At 36.6% G+C, this 15,810-nt stretch overlaps 2 protein-coding genes across 2 annotated transcripts; both read left to right on the top strand.

Moving 5' to 3' along the window:
* Window positions 1–335: 335 nt before the first annotated feature.
* On the top strand, window positions 336–2,635 carry LOC115631142 (stress-induced-phosphoprotein 1). The gene is made up of 5 exons (XM_030527812.1): window positions 336–533; window positions 603–885; window positions 966–1,840; window positions 1,900–2,132; window positions 2,199–2,635. The coding sequence occupies exons 1-5, from the start codon at window positions 525–527 to the stop codon at window positions 2,269–2,271; spliced, it is 1,473 nt and encodes a 490-aa protein (XP_030383672.1). The 5' UTR covers window positions 336–524; the 3' UTR covers window positions 2,272–2,635.
* A 163-nt stretch (window positions 2,636–2,798) lies between these two features.
* Window positions 2,799–14,990, top strand: LOC115631449 (phosphatidylinositol 3-kinase regulatory subunit gamma). The gene is made up of 3 exons (XM_030528194.1): window positions 2,799–3,185; window positions 3,478–4,384; window positions 11,178–14,990. Coding segments are annotated over exons 1-3 (1,578 nt in total). The 5' UTR covers window positions 2,799–3,184; the 3' UTR covers window positions 11,848–14,990.
* Window positions 14,991–15,810: the final 820 nt, after the last annotated feature.

Genomic DNA, 15,810 nt, shown 5'->3' with positions numbered 1-15,810 from the left:
TTAATTATATTGCTTATGTTACATTATTTAAATTGAGCATAAATTCATTCAAGTCTTTATTCGTGGTTGTTTAAATTAAGGTATTCTTAAACAATGTAACAAATTTAAAAGGTGAATAAATTAGGCTATCAATATGAACTAGTGACGGATTCGGTTTTTTTTTTTAATAAAGCGTACGGGTGTGCTACTTGTTTCTGGTGTCACCCTGAACAAGAATATAACGAAAAATAGTTTTAAAGCACCCCAAATCAAATATTTGAAACAATAAACTATTGTGCTTGCCGTTTCATGTGCTGTTGGCAGTGCTCTATATAAGGTTGCCATATGTTTTAACAGAATGACAACCAGTGAGAGCATGTAAGGTGCGAGAGCGCTCGACTCATGCATTCTAGAAAAGTCCGACCAGCGGCATTTTTTTTTTGCATATCCAACATTAGCATTACTGACGTTGACTTCTTCTTGAAACGGCGTGTTTCTGGCACGTTCTTTTAGTTTGAACCCACAAAAAATAGTTTAAAATCGAAATGGAAAAGGTAAGTAGCATCTTTTGTTAAAGGAGTTCTGTCTGCATTGCGAAAACGGCTTTTTTTTAAATCGAGCAGGTGAACGAACTTAAAGAAAAGGGCAACAATGCACTGACCGCTGAAAAGTTTGATGAGGCTATTGCGGCCTACACAGAAGCCATTACTCTGGATGGTAGGAACCATGTTCTATACAGCAATCGCTCCGCTGCATATGCAAAGGCTGGAAAATTTGCAGAGGCGTTGGAGGATGCCGAAAAGACCATTGCATTAAATCCCACCTGGGCCAAGGGTTATTCACGTAAAGGAGCCGCTGCCGCAGGGCTCCAGGATTATATTAAGGCCTTTGAGGCCTATAATGAGGGTAAGTTGCGTATAACTTTCTGACCCTAACCTCACTAAACCAATGAGTATGTGTGTGTATGTGTTTATGTGTGCTTACAGGTTTGAAACATGATCCTCATAATGCTATTCTGTTGCAAGGACGTCAGGATATCACTTCTTCTGTGTTGAATTATATACAGTCGCAGGGTGACATACCGATGGACGTTGATGGTGAAGTCCCCCCATTTGGACGTCGTGCCCCGCCACCGGCACAGAAGCCGGAAGAGCCGCCAAAGCCAGCTGAGCCAAAAGTTGAAGATATGTCCGCGGAGGAGCGCAAAAAGTATTTTGCCAAGAAAGAAAAAGATCTAGGCAATGCGGCCTACAAAAAGAAAGATTTCGAGACTGCACTCAAGCATTATAATGCTGCCATTGAACATGATCCAACCGACATAACGTTCTATAACAATATTGCGGCAGTGTATTTCGAGCGTAAGGAATACGATGATTGCATTAAGCAGTGTGAAAAGGGCATCGAAGTTGGTCGCGAGAACCGCGCCGATTTCAAGCTCATTGCCAAGTCCTTTGCTCGCATTGGTAACACCTACCGCAAGCTGGAGAACTATAAGCAGGCAAAAATATATTTTGAGAAGGCTATGTCGGAACATCGCACACCTGAGATAAAAACATCGCTTAGCGAAATCGAAGCTAAGATTAAGGAGGAGGAGCGTCGCGCTTATATTGATCCGGCCAAGGCCGAAGAGGAAAAAGAGAAGGGAAATGAGTTCTTCAAGAAGGGCGATTATAGCACTGCCGTAAAGCATTATACTGAAGCTATTAAGCGCAATCCCGATGATCCAAAACTGTACAGTAATCGCGCTGCCTGCTACACTAAATTGGCAGCTTTTGATTTAGGCCTGAAGGATTGCGACACATGCATTAAGCTGGATGAAAAGTTCATTAAAGGTTACATACGCAAGGGCAAGATTTTGCAAGTAAGTAAAGAAAAATTTAAATTAGGTTGACATCTCCTTAATCTTTGATATATTTTTAGGGCATGCAGCAGACTTCCAAAGCTTCGTCGGCATACCAAAAGGCCCTAGAAATTGATCCAAACAATGCTGAAGCTATAGACGGTTACCGCCAGTGCTCGATGAACTTTCAACGTAATCCTCAAGAAGTGCTCAAAAATGCCATGTCAGATCCTGAAATTCAACAGATTCTCAAGGATCCGGCGATGCGCATAATTTTGGAACAAATGCAAAATGAGCCTAACGCTGTGAAGGAGTAAGACTTTAAAATCATTCTAGTGTTAACTGCGAATATTAAATTTGAACCTATTTTGTTTTATAGACACTTGCAAAATCCAGCCATCGCCGATAAAATAATGAAGCTGCTTGAATCGGGAGTCATACAAATACATTAGGACTAATGGTCTAAAAACTTATCGCTAATATTCAGGAGACACAACCATTCACTACAAATAATTGCAACAATAACCTGCGGCGCGCAGCCGCCATCTAAAAAATGAAATGGATAAAAATAAGTCGTTATAACATTTAAAAAAAACAGCTAAAAAGAGCAAAATACCTTAAATATTTCGCAACGCTAAACGGATAAGGAAACACAATTACGTCTGTCTAATTGACTTAAGCAGATGCTGGAGAAGCTCTTTTCGCCACGACGCCTCCTCCTTATTTTCATTCTACATTATACGCTGTAGCTTAGTTCTAAAATAAGTTTTTGAATGTAAAAAAAAAATAAATATACAAGACAGAAGGTAAAACTAATTACCGAAGAAGTGTTCAAATGTTGTGCCAGTGTTGGGCAGATCGTAAGTGTAATAACCTTACACTCTAGTCATAGCAACTCTGCCAAAAACCGGTTTATCGATATGTTTTTTCCATCACCACCGCCATTCCAAAAGTAGTGTGCTGATTGTGATGAGATTATTGCCGTGTTAAAATGCGTTGAAACGCCAAATTAACTTAACAGCTGCAACGAAAGCACCCGTTAATACATATTGGAATAAATTTGCCACAAAAGCCAATAAAATTTACACGTTTTTGGCACGTTTATATGTCCACGCGTAGTCCACAACCTACCTTTTTTGAGAAGCGTGTGCCCGAGTGTGTGTCTTCTCTCTGTAGTGTATGTGTGTGTGTGTGTGTGTGTCTCAGTCTCGCGAAATCGAGAGTAGAATGATGTCCGGGTACTAGTAGTGGCACTGTAAGCGTAAAATTAAACAGCAAATTGTGTATTGTATCGAGCGAAAAGTGATAGAGAGAATTGTTTCTATCGGGTGCAAACGCAGGCGGATTATTAAAGCCAGCACAAAAAGTGAGTATGAGCTGCTATTGATATTAATTTTTTAGCATTGCTTTTTTGTTGTATCGAATATACATTCGTTTATATGTACATATGTACATACATATATCTGTCGTAAATGCGTTTTTGGGGGCACTTGGCAACAGCATGCCGCTGTTAACCAAGCAGCGAAAGCTGCAAAGCTTGCGGCAAACACACACAAATTAAACAGCAACAACTAACGACTTTAACTGCGCGATGATGACGATGATTAGGTGATGATGATAATGTCTTCTCTTTCTCAAATTCTCTCTTTGCGTTACAGTGATTTCATCACCGCTGCATTATTCGACAATGCGGCCACAGGCGCCCGCATCGCTCGTTCCTGATCCAAATGAGGATGAGTTGCGGTCTGCTCTATGGTATTGGGGCCGGATAACACGTGAAGAGGCTAAAAACGTTTTATGCGGTAAGCCTGATGGCAGTTTTTTGGTACGTGATGCACTTACCAAGCAGGGCGAATACACGCTCACCTTAATGAAGGATGGCAACGAGAAGTTGATCAAGATCTGTAATATGGATGGAAAGTATGGCTTTGTCGCTAAATATCTGTTCAATTCCGTTGTGGAGATGGTCGATTACTACAGTGCCAACTCGCTAGTTATGTACAATAGGTCGTTGGATATTACGCTAACCAATCCTATTGCACGACCCGTTGAGGATTTCCAGCAACATGGCGACTTAAAAAGGATCTGCAATGAATTCATTCAGGTGCATAGCTTGCTGCAAAAGCAGGAGGAAAAGATGGACCAAAAGAAGACCTCGTTCAATGCCATACGCGAAGAGTTGCAGGAGAAAAAATTGGAGCAGAATGTTTTTGGGCATGCTGAGAAATTGTTTCGCAATCAAATAATGCTAGTTGAAACGTTTCTGAAACCGCAATCCAATGCCACAGAAGGCACTGGCACAGCTGCAGGCTCAGTTGGCACCGCTGCTATTGGCGGCACCGGGAATACAACATGCAACAATATCACAAGACAACAGGAGCAGGAACATCTACAAGAAAGTTTGAAAAGATTGCATGAAAATCTCAATGAAATACACCATAAAATTGACCGTTTAAATAATTATATCGAGAGCAAAAAACAGGAGGAGCAGACGCTTGAGCGCGAGATCAATACGGCAAAGCCCGAACTTCAAACGCTACAATGGAACAAGGATAAATATGTTGAGTAAGTTCATTATTTTGTTTGTTGCAATTATTAGTAGTGACGTCATTTGCTATACTTATAATGGAGTGGCGCGATAACAATTGATTATCGTCGAGTCAGCGCAAAAAGACCGAAAGACAAATTTGAGAAAAGAAACGAATATGCAGTCGTAGGGGGGGAGGTGACCAGTCAGTCACTCGGTCGTTTCATGCACTACTGCCGGACTGATATGTCGTCTTCGTTAATGGCTGAGGCGAACTTCAATTGCATTTTAGCTGCGTGTTGCTTTTGTTGGGTTGTTGTTTCGTCAACCAACCAACAGACCAACGAGCAAGGGAATTTTAATGCTTAAAGTTCTGGCTCGTTTTACATGCTTGCACAATAGGATGAGGAATTCAAACACGATTGCTACTATTTTAAAACCCTGTACTCAAAGGCTAAGTAGTGCGAATTTACACAATGTATATATATTAATTGATCAGTGTGATACAACGTGTCGATATAGCGATACCCATCTATCTGTTTCTATGAACGCAACGATCACAAAAATAATAAGAAAGTATAAGAGAATATCAAAACTTGTTACCCAGATTCTCATCAGTCCGAGATGATGCTTCCCTGCTATTATGTAGACACAAAGAGTTGGGCACGCTTGACCCTAGCATTCCATTCTTAGTTTAAGCTGAAACACATTTCTTAAAAGCAAACAAGACTTCTACATTCCAGCTTTTCAATAGTGAGTTTTATAGTTAAAAATCGCGGTATCAAATATTAACAACCCGATTTCGATACAGGTTGGAACTTCTTTTCCAAATCACGCAAGAACTACAAAACTAGGCAGGTGCATCAATATTTATTATTATAAATTCTAAATAAAGATATGTATAGGCATGTAATTACATTTCCTTAATGCTCTTCCTTTAAAAGCCGTAAGGTAGTTATATCCGATAGATTTCTATTCTTTTTGTAACTACCCTTTCTTTTTAGTATTTACTTGTATTTAAAAACCGTAAGGTTGTTATATCCAAAACATTTTTATGCTTCTATTCTGGAACGGAAAATGTTATTGTTACCCCAAAATTTAATGGGGATGTCATATTCATTTCCCTACATCAATATTCATATGTTGATATAATTTGTATTAAACTGAATGTTTTTCCAAGAAATTATAATTTTGCCCAACAGTTGCAGACTTGTCTGAGCTGTCGCTCCGCTAAAAATTAATAACAACAACAATAATATAAAGTGCACGTCATTTGTCTCGATGTACCTGTTAGTAACTATGGCGCGGTCTGTCTGGTTGTGCCCTGCAATTAGCCACGCTGGCCTACGTGCGGGCGCTCAAAATTTTGATTGCATTCTCAACCTCAAAACAACAACAAAAATGCATAACGTCGGGCGCTTGACCTTGAATGTGGGTGTTTCTAACTAGAAATTAGATAAAACGATAGAGTACCCAATTTCACTACTAGAACTTATTCTAGCGTTAAATTTCATTTCATTTTCCTTCAGGCTAGTACATAGTAGGAATAACGTGTGAAAATTTGGGAATTATTATTATAAGTCGAAACATTGAATCGAATTAAAAAATTGGATATAACAAGGGAAGTTCAATCTAAACAAATAATATAATCATGACACAAAATGAGCAAATGTTAATGTTTCTGAGTAAAGCTTCTATGGGCTTATATTTTGTTGGTAGATATTGGCGTTTTAATTTTAATCTCTTCGAAACATTTAGATAGGACTATTTTTGTTTTCCAATAGCAACCATGAATGCAGTCAACCACCTGCATCAAGTCTGTATATGTACATATACATATGTCTATTGTCCGATTCGACTGAAAATGCCGTGAAATTTGCAAAACTCTTGACGTTTGCCTACAAAAGAACCGGCTGGTAAGCAGACTGGTGGTCTCGCTGTTCTATGAGATAAGACGATATCTTTATCAGGCAGTCATTCATTATATGTATGTTTGTCATTCGGCTTAATTTGTTTCCTTTCTTTCAACTTTTAATGCCCGCACCTTTTCTGTTGTTGCTGTTGAAATTTTCTATTTTAATTAAAGATTAGCGCACATCTCGCAGAATTCACGTATACATACAAACATACACATAGATATATGGATATAGTCGCATATATGTATATGTACATACATATATCGTATGTATGTAGGTACATGTATCTGTTTGATAAGCGTGTGGGTGTAATTGTTGTAGTTGTAGCTCAAATTCTTCTTAAGTCGTCCTTATCAGGCAGCACGTTTGCCAAAACGCGTCACTCTGTAGCTTCGAGCCCTAGGTTGCCCTCTCAGAGATAAATACATGCTCGTACATGTATGTACATATATACGTATGTTTGTATGTACATATATGCTCCAAACTTTCGCTATGTTTAGAACGCTCGCAATGCTCGCTGATAATGCTCGCATATAGCAGGGGTCGCAAAATTTGCGTTGCGTGGCCTTGTAGTGATAAAGAAAGAGTAAGCAGAGCACAATCGAACTAGCAATCGAGCATTGAAAGATTTTTGTACTATATACATACGTATGTATGTTTGTATCTACACGTACTTCTATACTATATATATATAGTATACTCGTATATGTATAAGCTAACTGGCATGTCTTGATTTTGTTCTTGTTCGAATACATAAATGGATGATATCATGTCTACATCGCATTGCTGCATTGCCACGTTGATTCCCATTGCTTCCTACTAAAGGTGGGCATGGGCCCTGTTTTCGGTCGTAGGGCACTGCGTTGGCACGCATGATGGTGTTACAGATTCCAATTTCGTGAGTGGCTGTGTTGAATCGAAAACATACACGAGCACACACGAACATGGCACGAAAAACATACTTTTCAATATATATACATATATATGTATATTCAGAATATACTCAAAATTTTGAGCAAATAATTGGAATTTATAAATAATTCGATCGTTTTTAGAGTATGTCCATATCTAGCACACACAATGTACTGTCAAATAATTTCCATAATTAAAACAAATATCCCTATTTCTACTTTCTACCGAACAATACGAATATGCAATATTTATTCTTAGAGGTGTGCGCGTGAGTACTTTTTGTCACGTTAAATTCAAATTGTAATAAATTAGTCGACACCTTAATTAAAATGTTTTTTTTTTCGATCAATTTAATTATACATAAAATATTTATGTTATATGCAGTCTTTGTTATCAGCGGCCTAGGTACAGGCCTGTCGAATTCGAGATAATATCTCAAATGTTAGTGTTTGATGTTTCCAATTAACAAATTGAGTAAAGACTCAAAATTTGTAAGTTGCACATTTAAAGTTTGCATAGTCTTTACATACATACTGTTTACATATTACAAAGGAATGTTTTTTTTTAGTTAAATTTAAAGATAGAACTTTAATTAGTTGCAATTAATGCCCATTTGTAGGTGAGAAATTCTAATTCCCAAAAGCTGTTCTGATTTTGACAGATTAAAATTAAATTAAATCTCGTTTTTAACGAAATGGTGTCGACTTCGTGAATTTTGTTGATTTTCCATCAGAGCCTGGTTTGTTTGAAATAAATCACAGTTCCGCTCTCAACTCGAAATGCAAATCCATTGCTCAATATTTTATTTTAAACAAGAGAGAACGCTACAGTCGAGCAAGTCCGACAGTAAAATACCCTGTACTCTCCACAAAAAAGGAAAATTAAAAAAAATTAAATTATTAAAAAAAACGGAATTAATTAATTTAATTAAATTAGAAGACATGTTTATGTACAGTTTTAACAGCATACATTTACATCACGTGCCTATGCGTGTTTATATGCGTTTATGTACATATGCAGCACAAAGTTGAACCAAAGCAGCAACAACAACCTTTGGTTACAGGCTATAAAAAACCGGAGCTGGCTGTCTGTCCATATAAATTGTGATTCGTTTTTTTGGCAGCCTATTTTTCGTGTTTGTTGATATCTATAGAATATTCAGCCATCCCCAATAAAGCACTTGGGCTCATGCACATGCACACCCCTAATGACTCACTAATCTTACCACCAGTTGCACAAAACTTGAGTTGCGCGACATGGTTTTGATGCACATTCGTCTAGAAATTTCAGTACTGGAAAGACGTGGGCAAGAGCACAAGTAGTGTATTACGAAATCAAGAAATACGTACTCGTACAAAGGCTAAGAGAAAGCTATGAACGGTCAAAAACGAATGATCAAGGAAGACTCCTGTAGATCCATTGATGAGTATGTATTTCACATGTGAAACTGTATACACATACGAGTACATATGTATCTAGTAAGGAAAATGGTCTTTGTTACAAAGTCCGAGTGATGAAATTAATATTGTGAAATGATGAAATACTCTTCATGGTATTATCAAAATCCAGGAGTATAGTATATGTGTAATGATGTTTATTGAATGCCTGCTAAGAACATTTAAATGTGTAATTGTGGAATTTATATGAAACATGCAATGGGCAATGATTTAATAGTTCATCTTAACTGATCAAACAAGTTTTCAAACTTAAGTTAGGGACAATAAGAATGGGTTAAATACCATACTGAAAGGTGTAACGCTGCTGTGTGGCAGGAAAGTTTTGTTCCTTAATTGCTTAATGTTAACTAAAAGAACTGTCGCATGAGCTTACTCTGAAAAAAATTCACATTTTTATTTATATTTTTATTTTTCCTTATTTATTCCGCTTTCTATAATACTACGCATTTGTGTATTTATCATTACTATAAAAGTTGTAATATGATATTAAAACAGAGTCTTGATCAAATCCTGCCTTGTTTCTCCTCTTACTATTTTTTTTTTGTGTATTAAGTTTTTAAAATCGTCGTTGCAAATTGAATAATTGAATGCGTTTTTCATATCTTCATTGCGTTTGTTGCGCTGCTGATGAAGTGTGGATATAATATTCCTTTTTTTCAAGCTTAAAACATTTGCCATAATTCCTTTCTGGACTCGTTTTATTAAGACAAACAGTGAATGGATGAACAGTGAATAGATGACTTCTTTTTGATTAATTTCAACTAGGATCGATTAAGAAATTGCTTGTACGATACCGTACAAAGGACTATTTAAAATAAAACACTAAAGTGACATTCTGTCAAAAAAGGTTTATTTTTATTGAAAATAATCATCTTCCGATTCAATACGACGTATTGCGTGCCCAAGAAGCATTTCGTTTCAATGTTTTAGGCAATTGGCATGTTAATAAATAATCTGTCCAATGTGTTGACCGATGAGATCAGTTTTAGGTTATCAGTTGTAAGAAAGCAAGACGATTTGAAGATATTGTATTCAATTTTTATTAACTTAACTGATGGTTTTGATTAAATTTGAACAACGGTATTCACGTCATCACAATCACCTTGAAGTCATCCCAACGTTCTTGAGTCGCGAGAGCAATAGGGGACTTTGCAATGGGACAACCAATTTTCACTATAAACTTGTTTCTTCAATTGAAGAGTTTCGAAAAAAGAGTATCGAGTTTTAAGCTTAACTGAACTGTTAAATCGTTATTTTTCTGCCGATATCACAAAACAGCTTAACTTTGTATGCAATAGTTCGGCTACTATTCATCCATGCAATTAAAATTGTCAAAACGAATTCCAAAAAAAAAAACTCGTCTTTTCTCGGACCTAGGAGAATCTGGATACCAACTTTGGTTATTCTAGCTTTTATAGTTTCTGAAATCCTTGCGTTTATCCAGACGGACGGACATGTCTAGCTCGATTTCTCTCGGCAAGCTGATCTAGAATAAGTATACTTTATGGGGTCGGACATGCTTCCTTCTGCCTGCTACATACTTTGCACAAACCTAATATACCCTTTTTATACCCTGTACCCAAAGGGTACAAGGGTATATTAGTTTTGTGCGAGTGCACATGGAACACACAGAAGGAGGCTTGGTAGACCCCACAAAGTATATATATTCTTGATCAGCATGACAAGCCGAGTCGATATAGCCATGTCCGTCTGTCCGTCTGTCTGTCCGTCTGTCTGTCCGTCTGTCTGTCTGTATGAACGCAAGGATCTCCGAAAGTATAAGAGCTAGAATAACCAAACTTGGTATACAGATTCTCCTGAGACCGAGAAAGGACGAGTTTGTTAATTTTTTCTGATCCACCCCCCCACTCCCCCCCTATTAACGATTTTCTATAACTCCCGTAATTCTTAGAATTTTGAAATAAAATTTGGTAGTCACATTTGGTTAGTAATTATATATCCATATACCAAGTTGCATTATGATAGAATGATCGGAAAGTTATAGCCATATAACCAGGCCCAATGCACACATACATACATATGTACAAGTACACAAACACGCATAAGGCACGATTCTGATGTAAATGTAAATGTATGTATGCATGCATGGAATATTTTATATTTAATTAGTTAATATTTAGTTAATTAATTAAATTAATTTAGTTAATTAATTTAATTAAATTAATTAATTAATTTAATTACTTTTTTGTGGGGTGGTACAGGGTATTTAAGAGTTGAGCCTGCTCGACTTTAGCATTCCTTTCTTGTTATCCTACGGGTACAGGGTATAATAAATGATATTTTTTGAAGTTTTTTAAGAGAACAGGGCACGTCAAATGATAAAAACGATTCCAGCGTTATAGTTGTTTATAAATCCTTAGAATAAGTTAATTTAGTGATTATCCTTTATAATGTGATACTAGATATTACCAAAAGTTAAGCTACTGCCAGTTTTGTACTCCCTAATGCTGAATTGCACTTATTACGATATATATTTGTGAATATATTTTCATTTGTCGTGTTTTTTTGTGTCTCCTCATCCACAGACGCCTGAAAAGTTTTGGTCTTAGTGAAGAAGATCGATTGCATTTACTCGAGCATGGCTATGACAATTGGAGGCAGCATTATGAGAAGATATCTAATCAGCCTCATAGCAATGAATCGCTTTGGCTCCTCAGCGATTACAATCGCAACGATGCCGAGGAGGTGCTCTTTGGAGCACCCACGGGCACGTTCCTTATACGGATGCGCGCTGCCGGCAACTATGCACTATCAATTGCTTGCAAGGGTAAGGTTCAGCATTGCATTATCAATAAGACCGATAGCGGATTTGGGTTTGCTGCGCCCTACAACATCTATCCAACGCTGAAGAAGCTTGTTGAGCACTATGCGTTTAGTACGCTTGAGGAGCACAACGACACATTGAAGACAACGCTGCGCATTCCTGTGCTGTATTGGCAGCAAAACAAACAGCATTATATGGAGGAGCTGGCTGATGAGTTGGAGGAGGAGCAGCGCCAATTGGATCAGGAACAGTTAGCCATGGACGACATAATGCCGTCCCCTATGCCTCCAAGTAGTGCGCCCATTCCGACGCAACGGGGCCGCGATCTGGGCCATGGCCACTATGATAATTCGACAGTTGTGGGCAGCAGCGAAGCAGAAACGACGCCACCGGCTTCTACTTCACCCTCCAATTTCAGCCCCTCGCAGTAAAAAGCGGTTATTGCAAACAAAAAGATATATCTCTACAGCAAACCACCACTAACTAAAACTAACCTAAAACCCTCAGGCTAGCTACGTATATCTCTCTCTCTATCTCTCATAGAAACTCCCACGCTACCGATACATATACATATATATACATATATGTCTTAACTATATTATAAATATTTGTGTGTGATTGCAGTCGGCAGTTCAAAACTGCCGTTTTGATAACTCTACATGTGTAGCAGTAAGGAAAACAGTAACAGTAGCAGAAAATCAGAAAAATCAGAAGAACCAGAAGAAGAAGCAGTAACAAGTAATTCAGTGATCATGTTGATGTTGTTTATCGTATATACAGTCATATATATAAATACATATATATTTATATATATATGCAGAAATTATTGAAAAAAAAAAAAGAATTGAAAAGCTAATGCGTTTGCACGCGCAACTCAACAGCAACAACAAATTTTCTAATTGGTATAATGTTTTTATATAATATATAAAGTAATGCATTTCGCGTGATAAAAAGAAAAAACGAGAAATATTTGCGGTTAGCAGTTAGCTAAGAGGCTTCAGCAGCTTCCAAATTCATCAGCTCTAAGACTGACTGACTGGCTCTCATCGAAACTTACTCCCTCTACTCTATATATATATATACATTTATATATATATAAATATACGTATATATTAATATATTGGTGAATAATCGCACGCTGTGCGTTATCGAAAATTCGCCAATACAAACAAAAGAAACTACAGAAAGAAGATATAATGGAACTTGCTTCGTTTATTGCCTTGCCTTCAAAATGATGTGTTTTGAGAACTCCAGTGTTTCTCCATAACTTATGGATGGTTTGACTGAGATCTAAAGCTTTCCAATATAATCAAGAACTCATGATTTCTCAGGTTTCGGGCAAGACATGACTATTGAATGCAAAAAGGTGCACTTGCTATTACAGATTTTTTATTGTATTGCCTATCCCAAAAAGGCAAATACATATACTATATTATATATGCAGCGTTTGCTTCTCTCTTCACGTGGAGAGTCAAACATTTTGGAACATTTTAAATACATAATTGCAATAGTAGAGTTTTCCATGTTCATTCACGGAAATACCGTGTATCTTTCGGACTCTAAAGTCTCGTTAATTTTCAGTTACACATGTTAAGAGAAACCCCGAGATTTTTCGTTTGTTTGACTTAAAGTCGTATTGTGCCCTAATGTGGGCCGGATTTGAGTCGGATTTTTGCAGTCTTATATGCATGGGCGATCTGTCCAATCAATTTATACCTCTTTACCATTACGGATTCAATAGTCATGGATATACATATAAATAAACGTAGCAATTTTCATGTTCATGTAAATATATATAGTTTTGGTTTGTTTTTAGTGTGTCTGCGACACACATATATATACACACCCACACACAGAACAGTTACGTATAAATATTCGTTGTTATTGATAATAATTTTGATGTGGTAGTCCTTAAGTAATTGGCATATGTTTGCACTCAATGTGATCAGTTGATTGTTGCTAAATAATAATTTTTTGTAATGCATATAACTTAGTACTATAAACATTTAAATAATTTTATGAACTTAATTTATAGACAGCTACAAATACTTACACTACAAGAAAAACTTACATACATATACATATATTATATACAAACACACACACACACACAGACACACTCAACAACTCAAATTGAAAAAACAAAACAAAGTGCAATCGAAACCGTAACCTGTAACCATCTTTTTACCTTTTGTTATTTATACAAAAAATAATTACAAAAAAGCAAAGCAAAAACCTTTAAAGCGCAAACGGAAATGTAAAGAAACAAAAGGCAATAATTTGTACTCGAGCGCAGAAAAAATCGGTTTAAAAAGACAAAAAAAAAAGTTGTTCATTCGAAACTGCTGCAATGTGCAAAATAGTTTATAATTTTATTAATTGTAACACAAAATCCAACTGTGGAAAAAAATCACTCTTACTACGCTCTTAATATTTCTTGTATACAAACAATAGCATGTTGGGTTTATTTTTAGTGCCACAACAAAAAAAGGCAGGCAACGAAAAATATTTGATAAAAAAGTGTATATATATGTACACATACACACACACACACACACACACAACACAACACTCATACACACAGAGAGAACTCTAATTTATTTAAATCTATATGATTTTGTGTTTGTTCTTTTTTTGCTAATTCTATGAGATTTCGGCGGATCTCGTACGTTGTAGTATTTATAAGTTTTAAACATTAGTTATTAGGATGCGTTTCAAACAACAAATAAACAAATAGGCATAAACTTGTATTGTCAAATATATATATAATGATCATACAAACTTATATATAAATATGTAACAATTGGATTAATCAGACAGACTTTCGAACCTTACTTAAAACTTGGAGCTTAGTAAGCAAGCGGTCGGTTTCAAAAAGCTAGCTGCTTGCTTAATATAAAGGGTCGCTACCCAACCACCAGACCAAATGGAATGGGATAACTTTTAATTTGAAACGTAACTGTTGCATTAACAAATTATTACAAATTTATAATTTGCCATTGAAATGATAATTTAACAACAATTTTCCGATACTTAAAAAGCAAAACATTTATAATTTTTTTTAAATGAGACAAAAGTTTTAATTAGTTTCTAAGTTTGCCTGATTATGCCAAATTATTTTTGCCATACTTAAGTGTTAAATATACACATACATACATACTTACACACACACATATGCACGCATACACATGCTTGTGTGTATGTGTCATTTAATTGAAGCTGCATTTTGGGCGCAGGCGCGCAGCCAAAATAAGTGAGAAAAACGAAGAAACGAATTGCAAATTTGTTGTATTTTTTTATATGAATATATATATATAGTATATATGCATTATACATATATATGTGTGTAGATTGTGCATACATTGCTAAAAGCATGGCTAACTATGCTAAATGTTGTAGACTTTAAGTGATAACAGGCGGTTAAACAAACAAAATAAGAAACAAGGAAAACAAAAAAAAAAAAAAATTGAAGAAAAAAATCACAAATACAATTTTTTGTAGTAGTGAGTCGTGTATATTTGAATGTATTTGTGTCTACATCAACAGCAAAAATGTTCGTAAATAACAAGAGAAACAACAATAAAAAGCATGAAACATCTTACATATAAACAAAAGTGCCAACCGTGTGTACATATTTACAATCGTCGATGGGTATGGGTATGGGCATGGGCATGGGTTAGCTGTGTGTGGGTTTCGGCTTTCAATGAATCGTCGCCTTTTGCTGAGGCCGCGAAACCAAAAGGTCTCATATCACGCGCCCCAAAAGTGCAGCGCGAATGTGGAGGGACTGCACAATAACAAAATACATGCATATGATGTGCTGATCAGCAACTGTGGGCATGCACAATGGCCACATTATGAAGACGGACCGACACCACCACCGACAGTTGGCCAACTTTTTATTTAGTTTGGAATTTTATAGCTACTGTGCTCTTTTTTCTCTTTGTTTTGTTGCCTGAAATTGGAGCAGGATGAGCCTGAGAACTGGTTGGAACTTGTTGGAACGATTTAAGCAATGTGCCTCTTAGCAGGCTTAAAGCATGGTATTAGTTTTAACTTGGAAGCGTGGGCGATGGTATCCAGATCTTCAAGCTGACGTCATAAGCTTGTGGCGCTCAAAAGTATGCTGCGGCCTGCGTGCTTAAAAAGCACAATTCATAGGGCTGGTAAAAGCTTTTCCCAAAACCACTACATACACACACACATACATATATACACCATTTATGTATATGTAAGTGCATTAACAAAAACCAACAACATAAGAGCGCGCGCACAGCTGGGGAGCTTGCTAATGCTTAGGCAAACAACTCAACAGTGCCTAAAATAAGTATTTTGATAATTCAATTTAGTTGCAATTTGCTAGTGCGATGATGGCATTAGCTTAAAATGTAGCT

This window comes from Scaptodrosophila lebanonensis, unplaced genomic scaffold (genome assembly GCF_003285725.1).
Source record: "Scaptodrosophila lebanonensis strain 11010-0011.00,11010-0021.00 unplaced genomic scaffold, SlebRS2 tig00001412-arrow-pilon, whole genome shotgun sequence".
In the NCBI taxonomy this organism is placed as follows: Eukaryota; Metazoa; Arthropoda; class Insecta; order Diptera; family Drosophilidae; genus Scaptodrosophila; species Scaptodrosophila lebanonensis.
This window is presented reverse-complemented; position numbering and strand designations above follow the sequence as displayed.

Bases quoted from the DNA above. Each gene is read 5' to 3' on its own strand.
- LOC115631142 (XM_030527812.1), top strand. The intron at 886-965 runs GTAAGTTGCGTA...GTGTGCTTACAG, and splicing joins CTTTGAGGCCTATAATGAGG to GTTTGAAACATGATCCTCAT. The intron at 2,133-2,198 runs GTAAGACTTTAA...TTTGTTTTATAG, and splicing joins GAGCCTAACGCTGTGAAGGA to ACACTTGCAAAATCCAGCCA.
- LOC115631449 (XM_030528194.1), top strand. The intron at 4,385-11,177 runs GTAAGTTCATTA...CCTCATCCACAG, and splicing joins AACAAGGATAAATATGTTGA to ACGCCTGAAAAGTTTTGGTC.